Source organism: Vipera ursinii (genome assembly GCF_947247035.1).
Source record: "Vipera ursinii genome assembly, chromosome: Z".
Taxonomy (NCBI): domain Eukaryota; kingdom Metazoa; phylum Chordata; class Lepidosauria; order Squamata; family Viperidae; genus Vipera; species Vipera ursinii.
In genome coordinates this window covers 11,631,368-11,653,664 of record NC_139517.1, presented here as the reverse complement: position 1 = coordinate 11,653,664, position 22,297 = coordinate 11,631,368, and the positions used below count along the sequence as shown (strand labels likewise).

Sequence of the window (22,297 nt, the reverse complement as noted above, 5' to 3'; positions counted from 1 at the left end):
TCATTTTCTTTTAATTCCAAGATGTTGGAATAATTCTGTGGACTTCATAGCTTGTGATGGCAAACATTCCAGCTGGAGATTCATTTAGAATAAGTAGGACTTTGCAGTTTAGTATATGGAATAAGTTACATTAATATTTTATGTACTCAAACACACACAATCAGCTTAAGATTTTAAAATTTGTTTTTATTTATCACTGCCACATCTAGCCTGCTCTACCCCACACAATTCTGCTTAATGTTCTACTGGTTTTAATCTAGAGATTTTTCACTCTAGATTTTTCACTCTTAGACTACCTCCTTTGAAAAACTTTGGGAGAAGCCTATGATGGAATCTGTAAGTTGGTGCTTTTAGCCTTATCATTTATAGTAAGTTGCCCTCCAATATTCAGTAGAATGAAGTTAATTTGCAGGTGACGATTTATACTCTTTTTATAAATAACAGGAACTCCCCAAAGTGTACTATGGTAAAATGAACTGGGAGATTCATGAAAGCCAGATTTATTTAGGATCAGATATGGTTAGATACATATATATTGCACCAAGCCATGGTTTGTTTTAAATAAATAATAAGTAAATAAAATACATTTGGTCCCCCCCTCTCTGTGTGTGTGTGTGTGTGTGTGTGTGTGTGTGTGTGTGTGTGTGAATGTTTGTGTGCTTAATGCATGAACCAACCTTGTTTTCTCTTTTCTTCTTACTTCTATGCAATTACTCTATAGCTAGGGTGGGAAATCAGAGGGTGTCACCACCAAGGAGATAAGTCCATCTTTCTATTAAACAGCAGCAACAGATGAATAAAAAGGTAATTTTTCTTTAGTAATTTTTCAACCAATGTACTGTCTGAGTTTACATGCTAATACATATTTAATTCCTAATCTTTTCTTCTTTCCTCCAGCCAATGGTAAAATAACTCCCAGGTTTGATAACAGTCCATTTCTTCTTTTTCTTTCACTCTCACAGTCAGTCTGTCCATCTCTGAGCATTCTAGTATTTTTTAATTATTTCTTCATCTGATGGTATTCCTTCATTTTTCCAGTGTTGCGCAAATATAATTCTTGCTGCTGTTCTGACATGCAAAGTCAAGTATAAGCTTTGTTTATTTAGTCTTTTCTGGCATTATACCTAATAAAAAAAGTTCAGGTTTAACATCAACATGTTCTCCTAACATCTGTCCTAGCCAAGTATGTATCTTTTTCCAATAAGTATTTACTTTATCACATGTCCACCAAACATGATAATACGTGCCTGACTTATGTTTACATTTCCAACATCTATCTGACATATTTTTTAAACATTTTTGCCAATCTTGCTGGTGGCAAGTGCCCTCTATAAAACATTTTGTGTAGGTTTTCTTTATAGGAAGTTGACATTTTCAATTTATAGTTTCTTTCCCATAAATTTTGGGAAACGGATAATTTCTCATTGGCGGCTCTTTGTTTTCTCTTATGTTCTGCAGATGAGCCATTGTCTGATGTGAATTATGTCCAATCATTCTTTGCTGGTGACCGAGTTCATCTTTGCTGGGTTTTCTGAACGGCCGCAGTTGCAGATGCTCTTCTTTGTTCTGGTTTTCTCCATGTATGCTATGTCCCTTGCTGGAAATACTATCATCACCACTGTGATCAGGCTCAATCCGGTCCTTCATACACCCATGTACTTTTTCTTGACCAACCTCTCACTCCTAGAAATATGCTACACAACCACCATTGTTCCTAAGATGCTAGCAAGCCTGATGTCAGAACATGGGAAGAAGATAGCTCTCTGGGGTTGTGCTACCCAGATGTACTTCTTTACTTTGTTTGGGATCACAGAATGCTGTCTCCTTGCTGCCATGGCCTACGATCGCTATGTGGCTATCTGTAACCCCTTGCGTTATACCCTCATCATGAGCCCAACTCTCTGTGTCCAGCTCTCGATAGCATCCTGGTCAGTAGGATTGATGGTGGGGCTGGGTCAGGCCAACTATGTTTTTAGCCTGACTTTCTGTGGCCCCAATAGGATCAACCACTTCTTCTGTGACATCCCACCACTCTTGACGCTGGCTTGTGGTGACACCTCCAGAAATGTGATTGCTGTATACATGGTGGCCCTCCTTTTTATTACCACACCTTTCCTACTGATTCTGACCTCTTATGTCTACATTGTCATCTCTGTTTTGAAAATCCCATCAGCTGAGGGCCGTCAGAAAGCTTTCTCCACCTGTTCTTCTCACCTCATTGTGGTCTCGCTATTTTATGGGTCAGGCATTATCACGTACCTTCGGCCCAAATCCAGCTATTCAGCTGAGAGTGACAAACTGTTGGCCCTGTTCTATACAGTTGTGACATCCATGTTGAACCCCATAATCTACAGTTTGAGGAACAAGGAGGTTAAGGTGGCTTTGAGAAGAATGATGGGCAACAAACTATGCTCTGGGGAAGATCAACAGTGATTGTTATTGGAATGGTTTCTTATCCTGTGGTGTCCATATAATCCTACCGTGAATATTTTTTTTCTGACCAAAACTAGTTATCACCTAGATTGTTATATTTTTGTGTCTCTGCTGAGACAGGTATGTGAATGTTGGTTGGTTGTTACTCCTTGGCCAGATAAATAATCTGAATAATTGAAATCTAGAAACACTGGAGGGGAGTATCCTCAGTAGGTGGCCCCATCTAGTTGGCTAGCTTTTGGGTGGAGAAGTATTGAAGGTCCCAAGACTGTAGACTGAAGTGGAAAACTGAGAAGAAAAATATCCTGAAAGAAAGCAAGGATAAAGCACTTCTGTGTATTTCGTAGCCAAGAAAACATCATCTATTTATTTTAATGCTAGTTTTAATCTGGACTGAATCAATGTGACAATATTTCCTTTGCTGTTACAAGTTGCTTTGACAGATAGAAAGTTGGGACATACATCCATTAAACTTAAGTCAAAGTGCATGATCATCAGCAATTCAGGTTGACATGAGGGAGCTTTCATGATTATTTAGGGGTGTGCAGACAACTAGATCAGACTTGGACATTTTATGGTCCCAGCCCACATCCTGCCCTTTGGCTGTCCCTGTCCAGCCTGCTTGAAGTCAATTGGAAACTAAAAATCAAATGTAATTAAGCATACACCACAACCACAACACAACTGCATTACTTTTATTCTGAAGGTGACTGTTATTTTTTAAAATTTACGTATGTGCGTGTGTACATGTGTGCATATATATCTTCACAACCCTATTGGTTTCAGCCCTGCACAATACTGCCAGTATCTCATGTGACCTCTTGGGAAAATAAATTGCCCCTCCCTGTGCTACATCTTCATCTTCTGCTCAGTCTACACTTTCAACCCTGGTTGATATAAGCATGTTTTTAAAATTAGAAGAATCCCAAACATTAGACTAATGTATATAGATTGCATTGCATCCTCAAGTAGAATTTTGCAGGTCCCTGATCCCAAAACATTTTTCTGGCAAACAGAAAGTGCTACTCAACTATATGATATCTATTTAACTTTCACTTAGCGATCGTCCAAGGAATGTTGATTGGCTGGGAAAAGATACTAGGACGTGTGGAGTATACATATAGTCCTCAACTTACGACCACAACTCAGCTGAAGATTGTGTTGCTAAGCAAGACAGTTGTTAAGTGAGTTTTGCCCATACTTTACGACTTTTCTTGCTGCAGTTGTTAAGTGAATTACTGCAGTTGTTAAATTAGTAACATGGTTGTTAAGTGAATCTGACTTCCCCATTGACTTTATTTGTCAGAAGGTTACAAAAAGTGATCACGTGGCCCTAGGATGCTGCAACCGTCATAAATAGGAATCAGCTGTTAGGTGTTTGAATTTTGATCACAGGATCATGGAGATGCTGCAATGGTCATAGGTACAAAAAAACTGTCATAAATCACTTTTTTCAGTACTGTTGAAACTTGAAGCAGTCATTAAACGAATGGTTGTAGGTCAAGGAACACTTGTATATTGGAAAAAAAGGACAGTTTAAAGTAAAGTAGTCCATTATAGGTATTCCTCAAGTTACAACCATAATGGAGCCTGCCTATTACAGTCATAATGATTAGAACACCGGTCGTTCTCTTGACTGATCCAATTTTACAACTTTTTTGTGGTGATTGTAAAACCAGCATCACAGAATGAATCAGTTACTTATTTAGCGGAAGTGCCAGTTTTTGCTGAAACCAACATGGTCACGTAATCATAGGACACTGCAAACGTGGCCATGTTGCCGAGCACCCAAAGTGAAGTCATGTGATTGTGAAGGGGAGGGGCTGTCAGAACTTCCAATCTGGGTCATAGATCCCCTGTTTTGGGTCGGTCTTCATAAGAGGACTATTTGTATAAATAAATAAACTCTGTTCATGGCATGTTGCCTTTATCTTCTTTCAACGCCCCTCGTTTTCGTAATCCTGCCTCACAATTGCCTCATCAACCTCACTAGTTCATGTGCAAAATCCCATCAGCTGTTGTGTACATCATTCTCCTTTCCATAAGTCCAGAAAGAGGGACTGTATCCCATCCTCTTTTAGTGTCTGGCTTTGCTCCCAAGGCTACCAATAAACTGATTTGTGCGTCAGTGTCACTGTGTCCTGGTCTCTGGTTTAAAGCTATGCCTGTGGGGATTCCACTTGCCAAACACTGGAAAGAAAAAGAGATGCCGACTGTTGAAGAATGGATTTTGAAATTGATTGAGTTAGCAGAGATGGCAAAACTAACCGCCTTGATGAGAGATAATGGACTAGACAGCTATATAAGAGAGTGGAAACCATTTGTGGACTTTCTACATGCTAAGTTTAAGAACAGATGGTTAACAGAAGGATTTAAAGATTAGTGTAATGTTTAGCTTAACCTGTGGATTGCTTTTCTTCTTTTTTCATGTCTGTCTGCCTACTACCTACCATCCATCCATCCATCCATCCATCCATCCATCCATTATCTATCTATCTATCTATCTATCTATCTATCTATCTATCTATCTATCTATCTATCTATCTATCTATCTATCTATCATCTACCTTACATATTTGTAAAAGGGGAGGAAAATTTATTGCTTTTTTCATTTCAGCACTCAGCCAGGGTAGATCCTACAAGTTAAATGTTAAATTTAATTGACCGCTTTTTCCTCCTTTTTTGTACACTATTTTTTCTTTCTTTCTTTTTCTTTTTTGGTTAGGATTGAATGTATGTTTCTGTTTGTTAATTTTACCTTTCTGTATTTTATTCTCTACAATAAAACAACATATAAAAAAAGCTATGCCTGTGAAAATTCTCCTACAATCCTTCATTTTATAGATAATTTCTCATACCCGTGACCTCACGTTTCCTCAAAAAATAATTCAGTATGAAGAGCATAACTCTTAGTCTTCTGTTACACACACACACACACACACACACACACACACACACACACATATAGTGTGTATATGTATACACACACACACACACACACACATATATATACATACACATACATACAGAAATTTCATTATATACATTACAAAACTACAACATTACATTACTTTTTGACACAATCGCCATTCAAATTGAGGCACCACACCAGAAGAGGTGCCATAGAAAATCCCAGCAAATGTGAAGATGCCAAAGGAGGACTGCTATTGAAGTTCATGGAGCATGGTTTGACCATCAATTCAGAAGTCTACAGTGAAATGTTATGAAAATTCAGACAAGCCATCCATAACAAGTGTCGGGGCATGCTGACTTCTGGTGTTGGTTCACAATAATGCTTGCCCGCACACTGATAGATGGAACCAAGAACTTTTGAAGCAGTTCCATTGGGATGTTTTTTTATCACATACACCCCCTCCCCATAGGCCAAATTTAGTGCTGAATGACTGCTGCTAAGGAATTTCAAACCTTGTAAGTGCCTCAATTTGAATAGCGATTATGTTGAAAAGTAAATGTAATGCTGTAGTTTTCTAATGTGTATGATAAAAGTTCTGTATCTGATACATACAGAAGTTTGGCGGGTCGAATCCCGAGTGCCACATAACAGAATGAGCGCCTGTTACTCGTCCCAGCTTCTGCCAACCTAGCAGTTTGAAAGCATGTAAAAATGCAAGTAGAAAAATAGGGACCACTACGGTGGGAAGGTAACAGCGTTCCGTGCGCCTTTGGCGTCTAGTCATGCCAGCCACATGACCACATGACCTTGGCGTTGAAACGGAGATGAGCACCAGCCCCTAGAGTCGGAAACAACTAGCACGCATGTGTGGGGGAAGCTTTACCTTTTTATACATGTGTGTGTATGTATGTATATGTGTGTGTATATATATATACACACACATATACACATAATACACCACATTTTGGTAATTAACACATAGCTAATGCAATCACTTCCTATATGTTAAATAATTTCTCTTTTCTGTCAGATAAAAATATTACAATTTAGGGCCAACTTTTGGGTGGGCTTTGTAGTCTTCAACCAAAGTTTGAGAGAATGAATGAATGAATCTTCTTTCAACTGACTGAGATCTTCCCAATGAGAATTAACTATTAAAAGGGTGCATCTGTATGTAGCTGGTAGAAGCCATGATGATCACAGGCAATCCAGGGTGTCATCACACCAATGATAATATAATGCAAATGTCACATCCCTTCAGTGGTGGGATTCAAATATATGAACAACCCGGTTCTCTGTGTGGATACACATTCCGGAAGTCCATTCTGGGCCTGGGCAACAAAAAATTAGCTACCGGTTCTGCTGAATTGGTGAGAACTGGCTGAATCCCACCACTGCATCCCTCCCTTGCCCTCCCCATAATGCCATTCTGCAATGGATTTTGATACAGCTTTCTGCTGAAAATCGGTGGAAAATTGCAATGATTTCTTAGTGCCTTCCTGACAAAATGGGACAGTGTGATCTCCAAGGGACGCCACCAAGGATCTTGGTTGCCCACCCCCATAACTCAGGCCAGGCTGTATTCAAAGAACAGCCCCATCCTCATGAAGGGGGTAATAATTCAATAGGGATGGAATTATAAGGTGTAAGGAAAACTCACTTTTCTCTAATTGAACCCAAGAGGAAGATCTATGAACTTTGAGCCACTGGCTCAGGAGATACATTATTCACCTTGCTGTACTTCTGAGGCTCTTAGATGAACTGGTCCATTGTCAGAGGAAATGAATTTCTTGCCATTAAATTCATTAGTCTTAATAATGCCTGCTGGGATTTATTTACCAAGTTAAACAAAACTTGCATCACTTTTATTTTCTTTCTTTCTCATTCTTGGGCTGTTGGTTTTCATCAGCCATAAAGCTTTTATATGTCGACACATTGGTTGAATGGACACATTGCACTAAGCCCTGATTGGTTAAACTGTTCATGCAACATAATTATTTACACAGCACACACTAAGTTGTAAGCCAGGTTTGCAAACTATTACCGATGGAGTCATACACTAAGCCAGTGCTTCTCAACCTTGACAACTTGACGATGTAGGAACTTCAATTCCCAGAATTCCCCAGCCAGCCTCGCCAAGGTTGACAAACACTACACTAAGCCAATCCAAAACCAAATAACTTACATCACGTCTTAATACAAACGTTCCCAATCTTTTGGGCTGAAAGGCATATGTAGAAACTGGTGGATGCTATGCTGATATGGTGCAAGAAGTCAGGAGCCAGGATAGAGCTTAAAAGTACTATGAGTTTATTTCATGCTATCTACATACAAGAATCTGAACTACTCATGGTCAAGGCAAATTGGTGCCAAATAAGAGTCAACAGACTTCAAAGGGTGCTGGACTTAGGTCGCTTTTGATGGTGTAGAGCAGGGGTCCACAACCAATGGACCTATTTGCAATTGGGCCACAGAGTGGTGGGCTGGTGCACCCAACCACTCACAGCTCAACTTGCATGAGTGGCGGATTGGCGTGCATGCAGCATGTGTGCGCAGCTCGACTTATGCAAGTCAAGCTGCAAGTGTGTGCGCATGCATGCTGGCCCACTGCTCGCCTAAGTTGAGCTCCGTGTGTGCATGTGCACACCAGCCCACTGCTCTGTGGCCCAGTTCCCCTCCCCCCCGCTGAGCTGCTAAGCTGCAAATGTTGGGGACTGCTGGCATAGGGACTCCAAACTAAGATGCATTTGACCCCAACCTTAGGCTCAACCTGGTCATCTCTTACATCCTATCACAAAAAGGCCAAGATTGATGTCAGGCACCAAAAACTAAGAAAGACACATTCTAAGCAGATTTCTTTATGGCTCTTCACCTATAGACAGAAATCTTGCCAAACTGAAGTAGACTACTTGCACCATAAAAGATACACTCTGGGAGCTATTGGGGAGGAGTTGTCTTAACTCTCTTTCTCCCACACAAACCATCTAAACTGTGTTGTCTCTTGCTTTTCTGGAACGCGCTCCCTTCCTCTTGGAAATCCAGACAACACTCCATCACACCACCATATCTGAGCTGCAGTCATCCAGATGACTGCAAGATAACAGCAGGCTTGTCATCGAAAGGCCTTCTGGAATTTTGCAGTATAGATTTAACAGCCCTTCCTTAGAGCTTCAGCCCTGTCTGGAGGAAGGGCAAAGAAAATCAAATTGCCCAAATGAAGAAAAAGTGAAGAAGAGCAAGCTATAAACTGGGTTCACACATCCCATTAACCTGTAATGTGTATTTGACCTGGCATTTTCAATTGATCTTAAAATTTCTTTTGTTAAGTAAGTTTTGCCCCACTTTTCGACCTTTCTTTCCACATTTGTTAAGTGAGTCACTGCAGTTGTTAACTTAGCAATACAGTCGTTAAATGAATCTGACTTCCCCACTAACTTTGCTTGTCAGAAGTTGGCAGGAGATCACATGACCCCGGGACACTACAACCGTCATAAATGTGAGCCAGTTGCCAAGCATCTGAATTTTGATCATGTGATCATGGGGATGCTTCAACAGTTGTAAGTATGAAAAACAGTAGTGCCGTTGTAACTTTCAACAGTCACTAAATCAACTACCTTTACAGCTTGAATTTTTCCCTACTCATGGATTATTTGCCTGGACAATTTTCAGGAGGAAAAAATATAGAATGACTTTAATGCCCTGAAGACTTTAATTCCCTTTTGGTCTTGATGCTATGGCTTAAAAGGCTTGCAAAGTATTCCTCATCACCTCCATTCAGGCCAAGGAATATGAACCAGTTGCAAGTAAGTATTGGAGATTAGCTTTAAGGGATTGTAGAAGGCAAGTGTATCATATGTTGAAGTGGTTAGGTCTACAAATTTGGGCACTGCCAGAACAGCAAGACTCATAATTAATGTGAATGGTGGAGATGTTCTTATCTTCTTCAACCTACAGGAAGATGAAAAGAGACATAACTATTTCACCTCGTGCCTCTGCAGGATGTTTTTGTCAAAACTTATTCCAGCTTTGAAATACTAACCGCCAGCTTTTAACAATATTCGTAGTGCTGTTGTGCATAAATAACAGGGTAAAAATGAATGAACATAGTTTCAGAGATTTTTGAGCCTGATGTTCAGTGATGTACCATTGATTCCTTTATAATTGATGGGCCTCAAAATTCCTTTGTTCTGTACAACAGCAGCAGGACAGTGGTCAACAATGGTCTGAATCAGAGAGTGGTTTGAACAAAGCACCTTTCAAAGGTAGCCTTGGAAGTTGAGACCCATAAAAAAAACCCCTTTCCCTTAACTTGGATTCCACACTTGGAATACTGCATCCAGTTTTGGTCACCACGATGTAAAAAAGATGTCGAGACTCTAGAAAGAGTACAGAGAAGAGCAACAAAGATGATTGGGGGACTGGAGGCTAAAACATATAGGGAACGGTTGCTGGAATTGGGTATGTGTTGTTTAACAAAGAGAAGGACGAGGGGGGACATGATAGCAGTGTTCCAATATCTCAGGGGCTGCCACAAAGAAGAGGGAGCCAAGCTATTCTCCAAAGCACCTGAAAGCAGGACAAGAAGCAACGGATGGAAACTAGTCAAGGAGAGAAGCAACCTAGAACTAAGGAGAAACTTCCTGACAGTTAGAACAATTAATCAGTGGAACAACCTGCCTCCGGAAGCGGTGAATGCTCCAACACTGGAAATTTTTAAGAAGAGACTGGACAGCCATTTGTCTGAAATGGTGTAGGGTTTCCTGCCTGAGCAGGGGGTTGGACAAGATGGCCTCCAAGGTCCCTTCCAACTTCTTCTTCTTCTTCTTCTTCTTCTTCTTCTTCTTCTTCTTCTTCTTCTTCTTCTTCTTCTTCTTCTTCTTCTTATTATTATTATTATTATTATTATTATTATTATTATTATTATTATTATTATTATTATTATTATTATTATTATTGGAAACAAAGACACTTTGAGAAGCTGTGTAACAGTGATTGACAAGAAAAGATAATTTGGTAGGGAAATAGTAAAGGAGTAGCTGAATTTAACAAAATACTCCCATTTTGATTAGAACAGTGAAATTAAATTGATTGGCAGGGGATTCAGCCAGACAATGGAAGAATGAATGCAAGAAGAACAGCTTTTACCACTGGAAAGTTCCTGCTGTTGACTGCAATAGTTAGAAATGTTCTCCATAGTATAACCTCTATGATCTTATAGTCTCAAAGTCTATGATCTCTGGCTGGGGTGCACAAAGGCTGGTGCTTACATGAACTGGAGATACAGAAATGGGAGTGGAATTCAACATACGGAGATAGCATAAGGTGGAGAGAACTGTCAGAGAGGAGTGATTTATTAACAATTTTTAATCAAGAGCATCCTTATCATCAAAGACCAAAACAACAGAATAGGAGATATAGTAGCTTTGCCTAGATATATGACATTCTTCCTCTCCCTCTCCGTAATGTTTTTGGAGGCCTCATATTGTAGGTTTTGGCGTCAGATGTTGAAACATTTTCCCACTGTATGCAAGTGGAAAGGGAATATATTTTGTTTGGATAATGTTGCCGTGGATTAGAAAAGGGTGGGGAGGTGTATGTCTGTGTGCATATTTGTGTATGTCTAGGAAGGACAGTGATATACTGACTCATTGTTCCGTTAGTTTTAATGGGTGGGACTGACCCAGAGAAGAAAAGGTCATGACAAATCTATTTATCTTAAAAGTTTGTTTGGGGGGGCAGAAAAAGGATAGTAGAATACCCCATCTAGAAACTATTAGTGTGACAAAGTAACACTAATATCCTCTCAAATATCCTTGAGAATTTATGTAAAAATGACACACACACACACACACACACACGCACACACACACGGGGGGAGAGAGAGAGAGAGAGAGAGAGAGAGAGAGAGAGAGAGAAAGAGAGACAGAGAGACAGAGAGACAGAGAGAGACAGAGACAGAGACAGAGAGACAGAGAAGGGGGGAGAGAGAAAAAGAGAGAAGGGGAGAGAGAGAAGGAGGAGAGAGAGAGAGAGAAAAAGGAGAGGGAGGGAGGGAAAGAGAGAGAGAGAGAGAGAGAGAGAGAGAGAGAGAGAGAGAGAGAGAGAGAGAGAGAGAGAGAGAGAGAGAGAGAGAGAGAGAGAGAGAGAGATATTCCTGAGGACCAATTCACATTTTAGGTAAGGAATGCCTAAAGGAATGCCTAAAGGAATGCCTCTGTGTGTTCTCTATGCTTCTATCTATCTATCTATCTTCTACCTCTTTCAGGATGAGCAGGCAAATGGAGAATGTCACCGCAGTGACGGAATTCATCCTAACTGGACTTTCAGACCTCGCAGCCATCCGCTTCTCCCTGTTTGTGGTCTTTCTGCTTATTTATCTAGTCACACTAATGGGCAATGGCGCCATCCTCCTTGCCATAGCAACTAATTCTCAGTTGCACAACCCCATGTATTTCTTCCTCAGTAATCTTTCCTTGCTGGACATCTTCTGCCCCACAGCTACGGTGCCCAAGATGCTGGAGAATCTTTTGACAGAATGCAGTTCCATCTCCTTCGCTGGCTGTGTGCTACAACTCTACTTCTTAGTGGCCCTGGCAGGGACGGAAGTCTTCCTCTTGGCCGTCATGGCCTATGACCGCTATGTGGCCATATGCAACCCTTTGCGATACACTGTCATCATGAACAAAAAGCTGTGCCTTCAGATGGTTTCAGGCACGTGGACCACTGGCTTCCTCAACTCCCTGTTGCACACTGTAATGACCTTCACGCTTCCTTACTGCCAACTAAATAAAGTCAACCAATATTATTGTGACATCCCACCCGTGTTAGCTTTAGCATGTGCCTCCACCTATGCGGCTGAGATGGTTGTCCTTATCTTTGGGGGAATTTTTGGGGTGGGGGCATTTCTAGCCACTCTGATCTCTTACGTCCATATCATTTCCTCAATTCTGAGGATCCGTTCTGCGGAAGGGAAGCGCAAGGCGTTCTCCACTTGTGCCTCTCATCTAATAGTGGTCTGTCTTTTCTATGGGACTACGATCTTCACTTATGTCAGGCCTTCCTCAAGCCATCATCCAAACCAGGACAGGCTGGTGAGCATGCTGTATGGAGTGATTACCCCAATGCTGAACCCCTTAATCTATAGCCTTAGAAACAAGGAGGTGAAAGGAGTTTTGAAAAGGCTGATAAATCCCAAATAGTTCTGGTGCTGAGGGGGTAGAAAGGTGGGTCCAGCAAAATTTGTTTTCCGTTCAGTGATGTGTAACTTAGTCAACCTTGGAATCACCGTTACACCCACACCAATGTAATCCTAATCCTGATTCAAGGAAAAGAAGCATCTAATTAATATATTTGCTATTTTGTCCTTCTTCAAAATAGCCTGCCATAAATATTTAAAATATTTGGATGCTAAATGAAGAAATTACAATAAAATGAGGGATCTTCCTAAAAATCAGTGAATATTGAGAGAAGAGTTCTTACTTATTGGCTAAAAATGATTGGGCACAGAAAGAGGCAGCATCTAGGTACCTGGATCTGGTTTTGTAAATCTTTGAAGCCAGATGCGGTTAGTACTCGTACAGAAGACCACTAGAAAATCACTGGGCTATAAGATAGACTGGGAAAGTGAAAAAAAATGTTGTCTAGAAAATGATAGGGATGTGTTCATGTAGTTACCAGAAGCTGAGCTTGGAGGTGGGAGTGGAGACCATTGTCATTGGAAGGCATTTCAAGAATTATATAAAACATACTATAGCTGGAAGAGTTAGAAGTATCTCTTTCTGTGTTGACCAACTTTTTAATCTTCAGACCAAGTGGCAGAAAATCAGGAGTCTGGTGGTGCTTTTTTAAATTGGAAAATGTTATTAAAAGGCACGATGCATCTGATGACAACAACTGCAGTTCAAAATAACAACAACAACCCCTCTGTTTTTTTAATCAGATGTGCTAATTGGGAAAGGTATTCCTGATTTTCAATCCTTAACCCAAGATAATATCCCTTGGTTCTGCTCATTGCATTTTCCACGTGAGCTTTATTCGTTCTGTTCTGTAAATATATTAAAATTAGTATTATCAAGAGATTTGGGAAAGGGTCTGTTTTTGCTTTTGCTCATGTGACTCCATAAAATAGATGTATATGTATAAAAATTAAAAAAGCGAATGCATGAAAAATCCGAAACATTGCGGTTTCTTTTACTGTGTGCAGCTAGTCCTTGACTTACGACCACAACTGAGCCCAACATTTTTGTTGCTAAGCAAGACTGTCGTTAAGTGAGTTTTGCCCCATTTTATGACCTTTCTTGCCGCGATTGTTAAGTGAATCACTTTAGTTAAGTGTTACTAACTTAACAGTTGTTAAGTCAATCTGGCAATTGACTTTATTTGCCAGGTGATGCCATGACCCTGATGACAGCAGTAGATTATTAATCAGAAATTTCTAATGACTCTAAAGTTCTGTAGGAGAAGCCACCTGCAAGTCATAAACTCAGACAAGTTAACTACTGTATATACCAATAAGAAAAGCAGAAGTTGCTGGCTAACTGAAACCTCATGCAGAGGAAATATAGAAATAACTATAGAAGCCGAGCTGTCTTAACAGAAAATTAGATGGTGATAGATAACACGTGCACATAGGGGCTTCCTGGAACATGGGAGGGTATATATATATCAAAAATACAAGATACAAAAGTTAAAAAAAATAAAATAATTGTGCCCGATGCAATAAATTAATTAAAATCAATATTAAAACCCCAAACCCATCAGACCAGGCCGGCTTGTTTGAATAAATAAGTTTTTAGATCACAGCGGAAGGAGCGAAGGTCGGAAGCCATCCGGAGCTCAACCGGTAAGCGGTTCCAAAGGTCTGGCACGCCCACAGAGAATGCCCTCCCCCTGGGGGTCACCAGTCGACATTCTCTGACCGGTGGCACCCTGAGGAGGCCCTCTCTGTGGGAGCGCACTGGACGAAGGGAAGTTGACGCCGGCAGCAGGTGCTCCCATAGGTAATCCGGACCCATGCCATGTAGGGCTTTATAGGTCATCACCTATAAAGTGATTTTAGGCACTCCGGATTAGTTTATTGGATGATTAGACAAGGGGCGTTGAGAGTGATAGGAGAGAGAGGAATCTGCGTCATGAGTAGGATATAATAATGTATCAAACAGCTGTTTAAGGTATGGCTGGACTACTAGTGTGCTTCAGCTCACCAAGCCTTTGCAAACGCTTCTTTTTAAATAAAACTTTGTTGCTGGAATTCCAAGTGAGTTTGTTTGTTTTGGGATCGTGAGCCACGTTCCAAACACTGAGACACTGAGATACGGCAACTGTCATAAATACGAGCCAGTTACCAAGCGTTTGATCACATGGCCGTGGAGATGCTGCAACGGTTTTAAGTGTGAAACATGGTCATACGTCACTGTTTTCAGTGACGTTGCAACTTCAAACGGGGGTCACTAAACAAAATGGTTGAGAACTCCTACATTTCTCTCTTTTTAAAGCTTAATATCAGGGCTGCGCACACTTTGAAAATGATGCAGATGTACTTTGGAGTTTATCTGAGTGCAGCATTTCTCAATGTATTCTTCAAAGGTCTCTTGCTTGTCTGCGGCTGTGCAATTCAAGGTTGAAAATAAAATAAAGTCTAAATTAAAAGAAAAAGTCCCTAGGAACAGTTGCTATATCCAGAATTGACCAAGAGCAGTTCCTATATCCAGAATGGATTCCAAAGTAATGCGGAGGCATCTGTTACAAATGAAGACTCGAGGAGCTGAATGTGAAAATTAAAAACAAAAAAACACAGAAATAAGCTGAGTTTATTGACAGCTGGGCTGGAATGAACAAAAACATCCCTTAGATGTTAGATCTATGATAGTCCAGCCTACATAAAGGAGCTAAAGTTGGGATGCCCAGTGCTCTCAATTCTTCTCCCACAACAGCAACTCTGGGAAAAAAACTTGAGGAAGGATTAGCCCAAAGTCCTCAGAGAGCTTCTGTGTTTGATGATGGACTCTCCCTGTTCAACAATTTCACCAATGAACCATCTCTCTATACCGCCCCCCCTCCGGTGGTGGAGAGAAATGGACTGACCCAGACACCCAAGAAGTTTCATTGTTGAGGGGGGACTAGAACATGGATCTCTCAACTTCTAGGGCAGCCCCTTCACCACTGAAGCATCTTGTCCCTTTCCCTGATAGGAATGGACTGGCCCAATCACAGGAAGCTTCCATTGTTGAGAGGGAGGACTAGGACATGGATCTCCCCATTTGTAGTTCAGCACCTTTACCAATGAACCATCTTGCCCCTTAGTCTGATAGAAATGGACTGGCCCAATCACAGGAAGCTTCCATTGTTGGGGGGGGGATTAGGATATGGATCTCCCCACTTCTAGTCCAGCACTTTTACCAATGAACCATCTTGCCCCTTGGACTGAGAGAAATGGACTGGCCCAATCACAGGAAGCTTCCATTGTTGTTGGGGGATTAGAACTTGGATCTTTGAACCTCTAGGGCAGCACCTTCACCACTGAACCGTCTTGCCCCTTGCTCTGAGAGAAATGAACCAGTCCAGTCGCAGGAAGCTTCCATTGTTGAAGGGGGACTAGAACTTGGATTTGTCCATTTTTTTTGTCCAACACCTTCACCACTGAACCATCTTGCCCCTGAGAGTCTGATAGAAGTGGACTGGCCCAGTCAGAGGAAGCTTCCATTGTTGAGGGGGGAGTAGAACATGGAATTCCTCATTTCTAGTCCAGCACTTTTACCACTGAACCATCTTGTTCTCCTCAGGCTGAGAGAAATGTCTTCAGTAGTAAAGAAATGCAGCCATTGTAAACAAAAATAAGGCCTCATCTTAACCCTGGCCCCTCCTTGGCTTATAAAGCTCATGGTTTATAAACTGGGAATCATAGTTTACCCAGCCCAGCGCCTCTTAAACAAGGGAAAATTACCCAAATTGAATAAATAAATGGTTCTTTTGGGTCAAGAGACCTGGACTAATTACCCATCACAACAAGGAATTTTAAATGGGCTTTAAATTTAATTTCAATTTAAAATGTAAATTTTTTTAAAAAAATCAAATTAAATTTAAATTGCCATCTGTGCTAAAATATATTTAAAAAGATCTCCCAAAATATTAAGATAAAAAATGGATGACATGGCTCCTGACCTTCGCTCCTTCCGCCGTGACCTAAAAACTTACTTATTTGAACAAGCCGGCCTGGTCTGATGGGAGTGGGGTATTTTAATATTAATTTTATTAATTTTTATTGTAATTTGGGCTACACTATTTAATTCTTTCTTAAATTTTGTACATTGTATTTTTTATTGTATTGCCCTGTACACCGCCCTGAGTCCTTCGAGAGAAGGGCGGTATAGAAATTAAATTATTATTATTATTATTATTATTATTATTATTATTATTATTATTATTATTATTATTATTATTATTATTATTTGTTGAGATGGTGTAAAAATCATTTAGTGATATTGTTTTTAATAATACAGGGAGTCCTCAAGTTATGACCATTCGTTTAGCAACTGTTGGAAAGTATGACCATACTGAAGCAACTTTCGACCAGGCCTCAAAAGAGTTTGATAAGACTTTTTGATAAGTGGTTTTGGGTAATGAAGGATAAAGTTTGGGAAGCCCTGGCTTAGTTCACGGTAAGAGCCAGTTAACTGTACATTCAATGGTGCCTCATTAAAGATTTCCTTTGCTTTCTCCTACTGTATGTTGCAGCAATCTGCCACATGAGGAATAGCAGCACCATGGAGAATATCATCCTGACCTTGGGACCTTCCCTTGCTCTGTTGATATTTGTGCTAGAAAAGACAAAATTGTTGCAAAATCCTTAGAGCTTCCAATTCCCCAGCCCCCAGTAATTCCCACTGCATTGCAGACTTCACAGAGGAAATAGGGCTGGTAATAAAAAAAGATGAGTCTCCCTCTTGTGTGTTTTCAGAGCACATGGGGAAAAAAACACACCCTCCTGGCTTTTGGGGTTAAGAAGATGGACAAACAGCAGCTGTCGACAGTGAGTACTGAGAGATACTAATTTTATGTATCGTGAGGGCCAGGTCTGAAGGAGAAGGAGGAAGAAAGGAAGTGGGACAGCTAGGATTTAGCCCACTAAAAGGTAAAGCTAAAGGTTCCCCCGCACATGCGTGCTAGTCGTTTCCGACTCTAGGGGCCAGTGCTCATCTCCGTTTCAAAGCCGAAGAGGCAGCGCTTGTCTGAGGACGTCTCCGTGGTCATGTGGCCGGCATGACTAGATGCCAAAGGTGCATGGAACGCTGTTACCTTCCCACCGTAGTGGTCCCTATTTTTCTACTTGCATTTTTACGTGCTTTCGAACTGCTAGGTTGGCAGAAGCTGGGACGAGTAACAGGCGCTCACTCTGTTACGCGGCACTCGGGATTCGACTCACCAAACTGCCGACCTTCTGATCGACAAGCTCAGTGTCCTAACCCACTGAGCCACCGCGTCCCTTGATTTAGCCCACTAGGACCAGCCAAACACAACAGGAAGACCTGGAACAGAAGAGGTTCAGGGAAGGATCTGAAAAAGAAGCTCGGAGGCCCAGACCTCTCCATCAGAATCCAAAATAGAAGAAGAGTAGCACTGAAATTGGCCAATGTCTAGATAGCAGAGGCTTTTGTTTTTGCAGTGATTAACTGGAGACCTTTGAGAAGCTCTTCAAGCATGTCAACAGCACTCTAGCTCTATTCTCATCTGCCCTCAGCAACTGCAAAATGTAACAGAGAACACTCATGCTTAGTAGCTGTGAGAGCCTTCTCCTCCAATGTAGAATAGAATAGTATAGAATAACAGAGTCGGAAGGGGCCTTGGAGGTCTTCTAGTCCAACCTCCTGCTCAGGCAGGAAACCCTACACCATTTCAGACAAGTGGTTGTCCAGTCTCTTCTTAAAAACTTCCAGTGTTGGAGCATTCACAATTTCTGGAGGCCAGTTACAGTATTCCACTGGTTAATTTGTTCTGTCAGGAAATTTCTCTTTAATTCTAGGTTGCTTCTCTCCTTGATTAGTTTCCATCCATTGCTTCTTGTCCTGCCTTCAGGTGCTTTGGAGAATAGCTTCTTTGTGACAACCCCTGTGATACTGGAACACTGCTATCATGTCACAATTAGTCCTTCTTTTTATTAAACTAGACTTACCCAATTCCAGCAACCATTCCTTATATGTTTTAGCCTCCAGTCCCCTAATCATCTTTGTTGCTCTTCTCAGCAGTTTTTCTAGTGTCTCAACATCTTTTTTTACATCGTGGTGGTGTAAAATGTATTTGCCAAATACGCTTTGCGAGTCCCCCAACTTGATGGCTATCGTATGGTACTAAAGTCCTTCTACCTTTCCAGATACTACATTCTTTTTTTAAAAATGTAGCTGAATTACTCATCCTTATTCATTATATTTTGCAGCTTCCACATACCATGTATAATTTTATATGTATATACCATACATTTCCTTATATGGTCTTTTTGACTCAGTCTGAAAGGATGTCTGAAAAGCGTTTTTTCCCCCAAAGCTTTAATGCTGCCTTGTTAGAAAATTCATTTAGGTTCCCCACCCCTACCGGAATCTTTCTGCAAAACTTTCCCCACCTTCCCCCAACCCACAGACAGGTGAGTTCAGGAATAAGATGCCAGGATAGATGAAAACAACTTGTTCAGACTGAAATAAATATTTCACAATGGATCGAAGGTTACAGGTTCCTGCAATGTTTGGAGGGAAAAATAATAATTGGATTTAACAGAAATGGATAATACTATGATTGCTACATCTGCAAACAAACAGATGATGAATATAATAATATATAGTCAAAACGGCTAGCTTGAGGCTAAATGTGTAAATTAAGATTCATCTTAAATAAAGCAAGCAAATAAACTTCATTTTTTTAACTAAGTGATGTACTGCTCCCAAATGAAAATTTGAATGATTTTGCAACAAACTGACCTAAAACCCTTATCAGAACAGGATGGGATTTAATGGACCAATATGTAGAGAAATCAGTGATTGCCATCTGAATTTATGACGTTGTGTAAGGCTCCGGGGCTATCTGATGGTTTTAATACAGGGTTTTATACATTTAACAAAAACTTCCCTTATTTCCATCAGAATAAACATGTCAAAATGAAAGGCTGTTATTTTCCTAAGACACAGAAAGAATTAATGAGTTCACTGCCCACTTCTCATGAACCCCCCCCCCCGTGAAGTGGAGTCTTTCCAATTTAACTTTAAAATGTAATTTCTTTTGTTTTTGGTCTCTTACTGCAAATAGTTTTAAAGCCATTGATATGGAAACCTATAGGTCAAGATGGATTTTGTTCCTGAAAGAAGAATTGTAGACCCAAGTAAGGACTATTGTACTCATATGAGCTAATTACTCTGTCCTGCAAGAGCGAAAGTCTAAGGTTTTAAAATACTACATTTTGCATTTATTCTACTTTCTGCTTTCTAATATCTACGTAATATTGTCAACTGTAGGTATTGGCAACATCTGGCAGTGTTCCATTCTTGGAACAGAAATACAGCACGGTTTACTGTTGGAAGCCTCGTACTTTTTCTACATGTTTTCTACATGTTTTTCCCTTTAAATCTTTTACAGGGAGAATGCTACCCTTTGAGCAAGGGACCAGAGAACAGGACCCAAGTGACAGAATTTATTTTAATGGGACTTTCGGACCTCCCAGCCGTCCGGTTCTCCCTGTTTGTCATCATTTTGCTTATCTATTTAGTCACACTATTGGGCAATGGCACCATCCTCCTTGCCATAGGAGCTAATTCTCAACTGCACAACCCCATGTATTTCTTTCTCAGTAATCTTTCCTTGCTGGACATCTTCTGCCCCACAGCTACGGTGCCCAAGATGCTGGAGAACCTTTTGACAGAATGCAGTTCCATCTCCTTCGCTGGCTGTGTTCTACAACTCTACTTCTTAGTGGCCCTGGCAGGGACGGAGGTCTTCCTCTTGGCCGTCATGGCCTATGACCGCTATGTGGCCATATGCAACCCTTTGCGATACACTGTCATCATGAACAAAAAGCTGTGCCTTCAGATGACTGCTGGAACATGGGTCACCGGCTTCCTCAATTCATTGCTGCATACAACTTTGACTTTCATTCTACCTTACTGCGACTCCAATAGAATTAACCAATTCTATTGTGACATCCCACCAGTCTTGGCCATATCTTCTGCTTCCACCTATGTGGCAGAGATGGTTGTCCTCATTGTTGCTGGCATATTTGGTGTGGGGGCTTTTCTAATCACCTTGATTTCCTACACTCACATCATTGCCACCATTCTGAGGATCCGTTCTGCCGAGGGAAAACAGAAGGCCTTTTCTACCTGCGCCTCCCACTTAATAGTGGTCTGTCTTTTCTATGGAACCACCATATTCACCTACATAAGACCTTCCTCCAGTTACCATCCAGACCAGGATAGGCTAGTGAGCATGCTCTATGGGATGATTACTCCCATGCTAAATCCCTTGATTTATAGCCTTAGAAACAAAGAGGTGAAAAAGGTCCTTGAGCGCCTAATAGTAGGTCAATTCCATTAACATCAGAAGAATTTAATGAGACTGTCAGAAAAGATATTTTGTACTCCCTTGCCTCGGGGTAGAGTCGGGACAACTGAATGGAGCTGAGAATTTACTGGCTGGATGCCCTTCGTGATGCCTACAGGAAGCTAATAGCAGATATTTTCTCTTTGTACCCATATGTACTGTAAAAGAAAACAAAATATTGGTTGATAGTCCTTTATCTTCATTTGCCTGGAGTGTAGTGAAAAGCAGACTGTGAGGTCCCAAAGAAATGTATCCTCAGTTATTTCAGCTTTGTAGCTTTCTTTGTTGCCTGTCATTCTATTGGGAGGGGGTGAGCCTTCGGGGATGCTTTGCACTGTGCTTTGTTGTCTTGTTGCCCTTCCCCTGGGGGATGGAATGTCTCGCCTTTATTTGAGAAACAGTTTTGTGCTTGAAGCCAGAAGAAATCAAAAGTGAGAGAGACTTTGAAGAGCTCGCCAAAAGGACCGGTTAACAAAACACGATGCCACCTGTGGATTGGCTGGGATTCGAATGAACACTGGGACACTGGGGGGGGGTGAGGAGTATTGAATGCTACTTATAATCTATCACTTTGCAGGTTTTTCTCTCAGATCTCGCCTTGATTCCCTGCTGTCACTAGCCCCTAATAAAAGTTTGCTTTTGAGACGATGCTTGTTTCAAGAGTTCTGCTTTCTTGGGAGGCTTAGCTGAAGTAGGTCCTTATGTATTTCCTTATTAGATAGATTTTCTTGAGTTCATAGAAAATTTGGACCCTGAAGTTGAAGATGAAATGCAGTGAATAAATCCAGTCCATATTTGAGACTATTCGTGCCCTTGTCTCTCACATTGACTCAAGACCCATTTTTGACGATTTAGTACAACCGGTGATAATGCTGTCTCATTCCCAAGTTTATAACTACTTCAGAATAAGTTGAGGCAGATTTCAAACCTAAAACTTGCATCCATCAGAATTTTGTACATACAGTGCAAGCTAAGTTATAACTCTGTCCAGAGATAATAGCATTTTTCCATGTGGAGCTTTTAATACAAGTAGTCCTTGATTTACTACAGTTCATTTAGGGACCGTTTGAAGTTACAATGGCACTGAAAAAAGTGACTTCTGACCGTTTTTCACACAACCACTGCAGCATCCCTGTGGTCCCATGATGAAAATGCAGACCCTCGGCAACTGACCCATTCATGATAGTTGCAGTGTTTTGGGGTCATGTGATCACCTTTTGTGACCTTCTGACAAGCAAAATGAATGGGAAGCCAGATTCGCTTTACAACTGTGTTACTAACTTAACAACTTAACAACTGTGGCAAAAAGGTGGCAAAATTCACTTAACAAATGTCTCAGTAACAGAAATTTTAGGCTCAATTGTGGTTATAAGT

At 40.8% G+C, this 22,297-nt stretch overlaps 1 protein-coding gene across 1 annotated transcript; it reads left to right on the top strand.

The window, feature by feature from the left end:
- Positions 1-1,482: 1,482 nt before the first annotated feature.
- Positions 1,483-20,917, top strand: LOC310649975 (uncharacterized protein; the record flags this gene model as incomplete). The annotated part of the gene is made up of 3 exons (XM_083378806.1): positions 1,483-2,429; positions 11,613-12,507; positions 19,964-20,917. The coding sequence occupies 3 exons, from the start codon at positions 1,483-1,485 to the stop codon at positions 20,915-20,917; spliced, it is 2,796 nt and encodes a 931-aa protein (XP_083234932.1).
- Between the last annotated feature and the right edge of the window lie 1,380 nt (positions 20,918-22,297).